The sequence below is a fragment of the Melospiza melodia genome, chromosome 9 (genome assembly GCF_035770615.1).
Source record: "Melospiza melodia melodia isolate bMelMel2 chromosome 9, bMelMel2.pri, whole genome shotgun sequence".
NCBI classification, from domain to species: domain Eukaryota; kingdom Metazoa; phylum Chordata; class Aves; order Passeriformes; family Passerellidae; genus Melospiza; species Melospiza melodia.
In genome coordinates, this window is record NC_086202.1 from 12570038 (window position 1) to 12582068 (window position 12031).

The window sequence follows — 12031 nt, forward strand, 5'->3', positions numbered from 1 at the left end:
CCTGATTAGTAACAAAACCTGGGAGATGCCAGCACTGGAAGCAATCCTGTACAGAACACACAGAAAACAGTCCTCCCACACCACCCAGGGCTCCAGTCTGGAGCTACATGAGTGCAGGGATCTGAGGGCAGGATAAAGGCATGGATGGAAGGGTTCCCAGGGTTTGCATTCTGCTGGGCTGTAGCAGGAGGTGACGTCAGTTCAGATGGCACAAGGCCCCCACTGACACTTGTGCTTCTCACTACACCTCAGGTACTGACTTCAAAACTGCACAGAAAAATATCATTTCTCTAAACCATCAAACCCCCAAGCCTCCTTTTGCAAAAGGAAAGGCACAGCAGATAAGTATGCAGGCAAAGTTCCTATGTCGTGGCATTTTCTGCACCCCTATTTTCCAAGCAATGCCAATGGGGAACCCTTTGCACTGTCTATCCTTGGGATAGTGAAAGCATAAGTAGCTTTTGGCAGATGACAAAGTGGAAAGTGCCTTCACAACTGGTTTAACTGAGGGTGAAAGCAGCTGAATGAGCGCCTCAAGCTTGCCAAGGTCACAAAGGAGGCAGGAGCAGCTCCCAGGAGCCATAGTTCCCCTCCCATGTTTGAAAGAAGACAAACTTCAACACCTGAAAGAGGCATAGAGGGGGATACACAAGGACATAAAAGGTTTTGCATATCTCTACACAACCACATGTCTGACCTGTAAAATGAGAACAAAGTAGTCGACGGGCTTGTTTCGCTGGTAGAGGTAGTGTTCTGGGGCTTTCTTGTTCTTCTCATCATATTTCAGCTCCTGGATCACATTCGGATGTTTTAGCAGCCTGAGAAGGATCTTCTCTGACATCTGCGATGGACCAAATGCTTCTACTTCTATAACACAAGATACAAGTTGGCATTACACCTCATATGCCTGGCAAGAAGTCAGCAATACTCGTTAATAAGCATTTGCTTATAAAAGACACACAGATGCAGAGAGGTCCATTATGGAACTGCAGGTTTCCTGTCTTTTGAGACTGTTAGATTTGTAAAGGGAGGGGAATGACACAGTAACACCTCAACTTCCATTACTGAAGCATTTTTCAAAACAACCAAGAATCATGTCTTCATCTGAAAGGGAAAAGAAAAAGATGGTCTTCCCCTCTTGAGAGTTCTGAGTCACGGAATTGTATAAATTGAAAAGCTTTAAAGTTGGGGCACAGAGAACCTCTGTATTTGTTTTTTCCTTCCCTAAAAGCTATTGAAGTCACTGCATTTTTATTGAAGTCATTGCACTTTATTAAAATGAAATAAATAAATTAATTACTGCTTGGGGCCTAGAAAGTTGTTCTAAAGAGATGTTCTACACAAATAAGACACAACTGGAGCTGCCATGGTTCATATGGGAAGAGTTACTCAAAGTGAGAAAGTACAGGTCAGTTCAAGCCATGTGGGATTAATGCCTGACACACAGAACACAATCCCTATCCACTTGATCTTCAGTGTTTCCAACGGGAGCTGTTTGAAGCAGAAAAGCTCGTCCTTGTGTGGGAGAGGTAAGCCAGGGACGACGAGAATTACACATGCAAATTGATCAACTTTCCCAACACCTCATTTCAGAACAGGACCATTGACAACCCATCATCTGCTAAAGACACTATTCTCAATTTAGAACAGAGAAACCAGAACGGTAGCTTTCATCTTTTTTAGCAGTAGCTTCACCGACAGACCTGTATTTAAGCTACACAATCCTTCCATCCACAAAACAAGTAGAGAAGCAGCACTGTAAGACTATGTCTGTTGAGCAGGTGCTTATGGAACTCCACCGAGTCTTGTACACTACATGAACCACGCCTTGCTTGCTGTTAAATCCACATCTTCCTGTTGAACTGCTTCCTTTCACCAAGGACACGCTCATGCACACATGAGCCGTAGGAGTCCGAGCCGTCTAAGGAATTACTGCCCCTCAGCTGAGATGTGATAACCGATCATGGACATATTTCTTTCAAGTCACAGAGGCACAATAAAGCATGAAGACAGACTAGGAGCATCTAGGCAGGCAGTTACTGCATCTTAGAGGAGGGGAAGTACTAACTTCCAAGTGGAGCTGGCAAACTTCAGACAAAGCAACTTTATAATTTTCCACCCATGAATGTTATGTTGAACATGGCAGCAAAGATGACCGTCTGAAAGGCCTGTGTGTGGCACGTCTTTAAATGTCAAAGAGAGACAGCACAAGCAATAGGAAGGCATTTTTCCACAAGCTCTCCTGTTTAAAGGCCTCATATCTGAGGTGAAAGGACCAAGTTTACGACGAAAGGCAATACCAGCCGCAAGAAACCATTCAAGGCCCTGGTCTCTCTGCCAGACTGCCCACCCAAGGGCTAAAACATCAAGGTGTTCTGGGATGGAGACAACTGTCCTCTGAAACCTCTGAAGTCATCAACGGAGGTCACACAAGCCAGACAGAAATCCATTTTAAAGAGTACAGTTCAACCACCTGTGCAGTCTGCATTAAATGTGTCAGGAGAGTTTTTCACTTGGAGTCATTAAGTCTCACGGAACAGGTTTAGACCTTCCTGCAAAAAGTCCAGCATCTTTCTGGAGAAGGCGCCAGAGTGCAATTACAGCCAGCTGGCCAGTAGTATTGAGTCCTCTTTGCTTTGTTCCCTGAGCTCTTCCTAATGGGGTGTACTTGCTAGTCGTTAATCTGACGGACTCTAGACATGCAGTGCGGCACTTGGCGTTCATCCTTACCTTTCAGACCAATTTAAAGTTACTGGTCCACCCCTGGTATATGTCTCAGAGGGTTCATGCCGACACTGAACACAGGAGAGGAGAGAATTTAAAAAGAAAAACACAACAGTGGCATTATTTGTCACCCCACAATCCAGCCTCCCTTCCCGCCTGTCCTGTCCCACCCACCTCACCGGCCTTTGCTGACAAACTGCCTCAGGCTCTGGCACGATCGCAGAAGGAGATAACCCGCACTTGCCTGTGGCCAGGAACCGGTGCATTGCCAGGAGGAGCTGCGGTGATATTTTAACCTTCATCTCGCTGTCTGTCTGCTTGAAGGCAGAGAAGTCCTGCTTCCTGTCCCGATGAGCTACTTTCTTTTTCGTCTTGTTATCAGCTGGGGAAGGGAGGGTGGGAGAAAAAAGGAAGGAAGCAATTTCTGTTAGAACGGGGTCCAACATGAACCGCGCCGGCCGTGGTCAGCCAGGGTGGCCACGCGGAGCACGAGGGGCAGGCAGAGCCCTCTGCAAACCCAGCTCACCATCACACAGCCCAAAGCACCGACCATCAGGAGCTGTGCAGCCCTGGGGCCCTGTCCTGCACAGCCAGGCACCCCAGCCTGTGTCACATCTCTGTCACCCTGGTCAGGGGAATGTCTCTGCTTGCAAACACCTGACTGCAGAGCAGCTCTGCATGCTGCACTTCTGGAGAGGAGAAGTCCTGCTCAGTACTACTGAACATCAAAAGGTGTTGTTTTACAAGCATAGCTGGGATAGCCATTTTTTACATATACATTCCTTAGAAAATTCCCAGCACGTACACAGAGGAAATAGACAATAACTTATTTCTTTTGCTGTACCATTGGCTTCAGTGACTCTGCACAGCTGTGGCAAAATCTGCATGCCTTTGGCTGAAGTATTCCCAATGTCTGGTATATGCAGTTTCTTTAATCCTGTCCAAACTTCAGCAAAAGCTGGCAAGGTGTGCAGCCTGGAGGTGGGAATCTCTGGCCACTTTACAAGCACTGAAGCCAGAATAAAGTACAGAATGGCTTCAGAAATTCAGATATGGGGTTTTGCCTGCTAGTGATCCTGGCTTCCTGAACTCCTGTGTCTTAAAACAACCTCTGTGGTGAGGAATCTCCATTTGTGAAAGACAACACAAAAGAGACACAAACAACGCAGGAATTACCATCCACTTCCTGAGCTGATGTTTAGGAAACCAGGTAAGTGGACAGCTACAGGTATGTTGGGGTATGGTATCCATCAGTTCCAGGGAGAAGAGGTCTCTGCTCAGATGGCAGGGTGCTCGTCCCCCCTGGTGGCACCACCTGTAGGGTGGCAGTGCTATAAGCAGCAGAATGCTGTCAGACAGCTCTGAGCTCCACAGAGTGCAGGAAAGCCAAGTGTTGACGCAACTCCTGTGAGACCCTCACAGATGAGACTCAGGTCAGGTTCCAGGGCCTTAGAGGGGGAAGATCCTAAGAACACTGCAGCTACTTGTCCATCAGCCCCTCAGTCAAATGGTGTAAAATGACTGGACTTTTGAGGGACTGCAGGCAGCTCTGGCATGTTGATTCAAGGCACAGGATTGGGCAGGCCCACAAAGAGCTGCAGGTGAAGTTAACAGTGTGAAACTGTACTTACTCCCAGGTGCTTGTTCAGATTTTGAGTTATACATGCAAAGATGATTAAAGTGATGCATTGGAAGCCCCTGAGATCTGGAGCCTTTTACAAGTCCAAATAAATGCTACGGACTACATAAGGCTCAGAAACTGGTTGAGTTTGAGGCTTGGAAATGCACAATACTGGTAATTTACAGGCTTCTAGATTTTCCCAAGTCACCCAGTCTTTTAGACATGAGTACATCCAGATCCTCAGCTTCCCAGGAAGCTCCAGGACTACACTCCACTCCAGGACTATCACAGACTCAAAAGCAATACTGTGCTGACAGAAATTTGCCTATTTGAGATATCTCAAGTGTATTCTGTGAGCAGTGCAAATCAGAAAGTTTGAGATACTTGTTCCCAGGCACATGGAGAACAATGATGACCCATGTCCTTTTTCTTCTTTGAAAGCAGAAGCCTCTTACCCTAGTAGTACTTTACACAAGACTTGGACTACATCAGGGACTGCAGTTTCTCTTCCAAAAGCAGGAATAGAAAACACTGAAGGGAGTGGCTACAGACTAAAAACAATCCCTGCCTTAGGAATATAGTTTGAGACAGACCTTATCTGTACTTGCAGTTAGAGGAAAGATGCATACCAAAGCAATGGAAAATTAATAGCAAAAAAAGTTGCCTAGAAGCTCTCACTAGGTCCTACCTCTTGTAAGAGATAAGAAGAATAGAAACTGTTTTTTTCTGAAAAGCTCAGAGAATGTTATTTTTAAAGCACTGTATCTGAGGTATTTTCTCACAAGGAGCTCCATCATTGCTCTCTTCAGGGAGGCAAAAATCACAAGTACAAGTGCTTGCCCTAGGACAGAGAAACATCTCTGTGCTTTTCCTTTTAAAGAGCTGTAACACTGCAAGCTTTACATGGCACTACTGGTACCTGAAAATAACACCAGCATCACACATTGGGAAAATGCCTTAAATCTTTCTGTCCATAATGGTCATCAAGGTAAGAGACCCAGGCTCTAACTCAAATAATGGGCAATTTCAACTCCCCCTATTTTTTTTTCCTTGGCAGCTTATCCAAAAATCTTCCCTCAAGAAAAACGTTACATGGTTATAGCAGAGCCACATGGCTTAAGCATTATTGGCACTAGCATTATTTTGGCTTATTTTTGCAAGGGATGGTCTTAAATTGTTCTTTGCTATCCAAACAACTTCTGAGCTTCTTTTAAGACACAAGAAGCGAGGACTGGATTGTGACCAATGTAATTGAAGCTGAACCAGGTATTTCCTGTCTGTCCTTTCTCCGGTAAGTGGGATGGAGGTGCGGGCACTGAAGTTACCTTGGCATGCTGAAGTGATCTCTGCTCACAGAGTGCTGAGCTGCTGTTTGGTTCTACAACATGAACAAGGAGATGCGCAAGGGATACTCTCACTACAACCTCTGGTGAGAAATCAACAAATCCTGCAAACTTCTTCAGTAGGTGCTGGAAATATTTAGACTTGACCTTCATAGGCAACAAGTCTGACCATGAACTCTGGGCTGAGATAGAGAACTCCAGAGGATGAGTAGTCAAAATGAAATTTAGGTTGTGATATCTCCTGTAATAATCCTAAACATTGATGCCTGATGCATAACATGAACAAGCAGCCTGTGCAGTCTAAGACAGAACATACAGCTTTCTCCCTTGGGCCTCTGAGAAAGTTGAGAAATGCTCTCCCACCATGGCTAGAGCCAGGACAGATTCTTGTAGTGTGTCAACCACGAAAAAAAGCTACAGCTTTCCAGTACTAAGAGCCAAACACACTGGCAGCTCTTCATCACGACATGGGCTGAAATGTGTCATGACAGAAACATCCTCTCTCCACCCCTTCAGCATCCCCAGTACAAAGTTTCATTCTCAGAAGTACTCAGGCTACCCAGACCTTGATGGGTCAGACATATTTTTCTGCTCCCAGCATCTCTGCAAGCCGCAGCACAACAGAACCACATGAAGACATACCACACATTTATTTGCACCCCTGCAGAAATTCAGTTGTGGAGTTCAGCAGTGAGAGCAGCTTTCAGCAGAAACTGCAAATATACTATTGCTTCCACCTTGAAACAGTTCTGATGTTTTTTTCATGGAAACAACAGAAAGGCACAGCTCCAACACAAGGTCAGCCATTTCATCGAATTTCAAGTTTCCATCAAAGCAAAACAAAACAATTTTAAAACTTCAGAACAAAGTGTAGCAATGCTGCCAGAATTTTTCAAAAGCTCTTTTTTAAAGTAAACACCTAGTACAGAGCAAATCAGTCCAAGGGTTTCAAGCTGACTTGCTGCGAGCTGAGCAAGCCAGACTGCTGTAATAATGAACAGAATCAGAGGTGGGGTTACTAACAGTGACACTGTGATATCAACACCAAAAATAACCTGCCTTAACATATAATGGACAATAAAGTACTTTCAGTAAATTCATGTTCTCATCACCAAACCAACTGGATGTTGGCTGCCCAAGTCCAAATCCTCACAGTTTCTTGGGATTTCTGCTCTCTCCCTTACTGCTATAGTATCCTTCAGTCTAAACAGTGAAATCATCTCCAGTGCTTCATAAAGAAATTAGAAGTTCTTCATGGTACTTAGCAGGAGTCACCCTCTAAATTATCCCAGGAATGAGAGTTTCAAGAGAACTCAATGCTCATCAGCTCTATTTTGTTAATATAGGAAGCCTTCAGGTAGTACAATTAAAATTAAATTCTCATTTCCTTGCCCTCTAACATCCTATTAATGGGCAAAGCTTTTTTTGTCCTGAAGAACAACACAGCATGATCTATGTGTTTTCTTTTAACAAACAAGGCAGAGGGGGAAATTGAAAGCATAAGCAGTGTCTTCCCTCAAACATACATGTAAATATCTCAAAGGTAGATAAAGACAGGATCTTTTTGGAGAATAAAAGGAAGTTTGAAATCAGCCTGCAAAAGCATTATGTTGCAACTTATTAGCCCAACAATTCATTTGTGAAGGTATGAAAAGAAATCAATATAACTGGACTTCTGTGATTTACACAGTAATTAGACTCTTCAGCACACATTGAAACACAACTGTGATTTACACGATCATTTGGGTACATAAATACTGATAAAATATCCACTAGGTACAGAAAGCATTTCAGGCAAAAATAAGTCTATCCCACAGTATAAAGTGCTCATTGGGCATTTGGCTTGGAGGGAGGATAGAAGATGCTTGGGTTGGCCTGAACAAATGCTGTAGAAACATTCCTTCCATGAGGAAAGAGAAAAAAAGCAAAGAACAGCTGAACAGTGTTAAAGATACTTAAAATTATTATTTCTACTATAATAGAATCTGGAGACATCCTTGTGCTGCACAAAAACACATAGAGAAAAACAGCATCTGCCAACAAGTGATCAAAGGCCAGATAACACAGATGAAGAATGACTGAAAGGAAGTTCTGTATGCACAGGCCAGATTGTGCAGATGGGGGGAGAAGCAGACACTCTAGGTAACTGGCCAAGCTTTAATCTGGGAAAGAAAAGGGTCCAGATCTCTCAAGTTCCAGGTAATGGCTGACCTGCAGCACCATCTCCCTCAACAGACATTACCACAAAGAAGGAAGGAGCTGTGCTGAGTGATGAAAAGAGAAGGCTGGTTTAGAACAGGCTGGTTTTCAGCCCTGAGGAAGACTTTCCATTCTCAAGATCTCTCAATGAGTGACAGATATTCTAAAGAGACTCCATTCCTCCTCCTTGAGGCATGGTATGTGCCTGCCTCTTGCTGAACTATGGTTGTACATGGACTACAGGCCCTTGAGGCAGAGTGACAATAGGGGAAAATGTGGGAGATCATTGTCACAGATGTAAACCTTCCTGGTAAAAGGATCAAATAAAGAAACTTGTCCTGCTTCTGAATTAACATAGCCTAAACAAGTGAGGTTCCCATGCTGCAAAACCAAAAATTACTTTGACCATCTGAGGGCTCTGCAGGTCATTTTGTTAAGGAAACTTCCTCAACAATTTGACTACTGAGATTTTTAAACTAACAACATATCTCTCAAAACACAGCAATAAATACAATTGCTACTGGATGGAGTCTTTCTTCTCACCTATAAAGAAATTGCAAATATTTCTACTCACTGTATAGATCTGTTTCATCCAGAATTTCAGACTTGATGATCTCTTCAATCACATCTTCTAAAGTGACAATTCCCAGGACTTCATAAAAAGGGTCCCCTTCTCCTTCATTGTTTACTCTTTGCACTATAGCCAGGTGAGACTTGCCTGCAAGGAGACAGATCAGCAATTCAGACATTTTAGAAACTTCTGAATTATCAGAAATTATAGCAGAACTAGAGACATACAGGTATAAATAAAAATCAAAAAGGTTGATGTCAGGCTTTATGAAAAAAGGGGCAAAGTTTAAAAAATGCTTAAAATCATAATCTGTTTTCTGTCTGAGATACACATTCCTGCATCACATAAATCCACCTTTTGCCCTAAAGGAGAGCTAAAGAGATTAGTGTTCTTGCCCTAATGTCTTTCCCAGCAAAACTGTCACCCTGGCACTGAATTCATCATATTATCTTGTTGTTCTGCTTCTTGTCTCATGCATTGGCAGAGGAAGGTCAAGCTGGAGCCCTCCTTTGCAGTGAGATCCCATGGATGCTTTCCTCAAGCTTGGAAAAAACAGCAGCAATGACCAAACCACAGAAGCACAGGAACAGGATAGAGCTAGGGAGAAGTCAGCCCCATCCATCAGCTCCTCTTTTTTCCCTCTCTTCCTCATAAATAATTTATTTATATATTCCCCATATGGGGTGATGACATGTTATTTAGGATTTAATTAATTAAAATATTCAAAGCAACTCTCTGATCAACAAAGAGAACATCAAAGAAGAGATTTAGCAGTAGTTCTAAAGATTCCTGAGCTGTGCATCATTCACAGTGAATTCTCTGAAGTCCTTTCTGCCATAGCAATGATGATGGTAAGAATATCATCATCATGACCCTTCAAACTGGCCTTGATAGCTCTGGCTGCCAGTTTCTCCAGCTACCATTGAAAACCAGTCCTTTGTAAAGCTGCATAAATAACAGAATTCATTCAAAGGGTCCACTAAATGTAAGTGGCATTGCGCAGTACAAGTACACAGACATCAATGTGCTTTCTGTACTATCAGGAGGTAAGAAACTGTGTCTCAGAATCTCCTTTGCTGTTCTCAAAAATTATCCTAATCGCCAACTGAGGAGGACAACCAAAATAGTTCAACTTTGCTTAGACCCCTTTATAGGCAATAATGTCTGCCTGTTTTAAGATTCAGATTATTAGACTAACAAGCATTCAAACTATTCCAGCCCAGACTTACTCATGCTTAAAGAATGAAAATATCCCGAACAAATTAGACGAGGGAGGAAAACTTATCAACTACTGATATAAACATTGCATCAGGTCAAGTCAATTCACTTTGGTAAGTTTTTCACATCTGCTTTCCCAGGGACCCAACATAAGCAGTTAAAAACAAATTCTTGGTGAATGCTGTCTGTCGAAAGTTAAATTCTTTTGCTATTCCCAGCTTGTGATCATTTAAAAGGAATTTTCCAAAGCAGGGTCTAATATTAGACTCAAAATGAAGTTTCCATTCCACTTAGGCGATATTCTCACCAAAGTAACTACTGCATAATCTGATTGTCTTGGAGCTACTCGTTTAGATGCAGATGGACATACTTTAAATACCAACTGCACAGCACTGCTGAGTCTTATCTTGAGGAGACCTTATTCTACAGCAAATTAATAGAAAGATGATTTGTGATTTTTAAAGCATCAACATCCATATTGTACTGAAAGTCTTTCACTGCGCCAGGTTTTACGGATTTTATTTCTCTTCATTCCTGGCAAGACTTCCAGCTCTTTCTACTGCTCAATGAACAGCATTACAGTGACTTCATAAAAACATGAAAGATTTGAGCACTATTATTACCGCAATTTGCCTGTAATATATTACTCCAATTATATCCTTTCAACATAACAATGTTAAATAAGGACTGTGGCATAAAAAAAATTGCACAGACAAAACAAATGTTCTAATTTATTTCACAGTGCCTATTCGTGCTATATTAGTATATTTGCTTTCAAGTCAAAAGATAGGCTCCTTCAAGAGCCATTTCTATCACAGACCACAGCAGCTCATCAGCACATGCTTATTCAGGTGCTAATTCCTCAGGATATCTGCTCCCACATATTAGTAAGTGGTAAGATCTGTTCAAGTGGGTTAAATTAAAAAAAAAACCAAATCAGCCAAACAAGAATACCAAAAGACAATGCGACAATGCTATCAACTTGTGTTCAGCTTTGATCAAAATCATCAGCCCTTTCCTCCACTTCTGCACTGCCTATGCCAAAATGCTGAACTAGGTGATGAAATTTGAAATTTTGAAAAGAATAATCTTTCTAACAATGGAGTCCTGAACACATCTACAAGCAACATCAGAGATTTATGAAAATGGGATGACGGAAGGACCTGAGGGGTTGGATTACAATGGGAAGTTGTGCACAAGTTTCATCCACAAAACAAGTTGCATGTCCTTCCTACCAGAGTGGTCCCCACCAAGAATTCAGCATCACTAAAACATGTTATGCTCTCCCCATTTGAGCAGCTGCAGGACTCTGATCCAAGCAATAGCACCTAATGTGAGATGAGTGACCAAAATCTACACCAGCTGTTGCTCTCTTAAGCAGAGTGAGCTGGTAAGACAGGAGTTACGGAGAAGTATCAGGCATTTTGCACTTTCTGTGATGAAAAACAAGAAACACTTTTTTTTGGCCTTGCCATACTCTCCAATCTTAAGGGTTTTTTTCTTATCACCCAAAGTATCAAGACCATTGAAACTTGTTATCATCCCTGGATTTTGGAGGGTAGCATTGATATTCAGTTCTACCCTCATTATTAAATAAACTACATGCTACAGAGAATTTATCTGCTGAGAAGAGACAGATTATCCACACACATGGTGACACTAACCTTTCTTCCCCCATGATTGTCAAGTTTTCCTGTTCCAGGCTTTCATCAAGCCAACACTTAGCTGGGGTCAGATGAATTTAAGCCAATCTAATAAGCTGCCCATAAATGGCTGCCTTTTTGTCCCAAGTTTTCTCCTTCCTTTCTATTGGCTCCAATGCTCATGAAATCATTTGATGAGACAGACCAGATCCGAAAATTACATCTCTTGTGTCTTTGCAAGATAATTTTGACCCAGATCCAATAATTTGCAAGAAGTCACCAGACAGTGGAACACACATCAGAGGTGGTGACGGAGATGTTACAAAAATGCATTCCCAGACTGGCTGCCCTCTCACCACAGAACACTGCAAATACCCTGCACGTATGGAAGTAATCAAGACATAAAAGGCTAAAGGAAAAGCTAGGAGTGCAAAGACCTCTTTATACATAGTAAAAGAGCACAACACAGCATGTGCTCAGCTGTAAAAGTGGCCTGTAAGTAAAATAATGACTCCTCTGAGTGCTTGAAACAGAAATTGGCTATAGCTTTATTCAAAGACTTTATCAGGCCACTGACAATTGTCATATTATTTTATTCAATTGAAAAAGAGCAGTTTCTGCTTGTATTTTCCATTGCTAAAGACTTACAGTACATATCCAGTAAGGAGCTGAATAAAGTAAACATCCAGCAGGAATGAAAATCTGGACTGCA

The 12031-nt window shown here is 42.4% G+C and overlaps 1 protein-coding gene across 1 annotated transcript in view; it reads right to left on the reverse strand.

The window, feature by feature from the left end:
• CNNM2 (cyclin and CBS domain divalent metal cation transport mediator 2) overlaps positions 1 to 12031 on the reverse strand; it is a 115593-nt gene that overhangs the window by 18702 nt on the left and 84860 nt on the right. Inside the window, exons 2-4 of the mRNA XM_063163293.1 lie at positions 8462 to 8605; positions 2969 to 3106; positions 698 to 867 (exon numbers count right to left, since the gene is read on the reverse strand). Of these exons, the coding sequence (XP_063019363.1) occupies positions 698 to 867; positions 2969 to 3106; positions 8462 to 8605 (452 nt within the window). The remainder of the gene's footprint in view (positions 1 to 697; positions 868 to 2968; positions 3107 to 8461; positions 8606 to 12031) is intronic.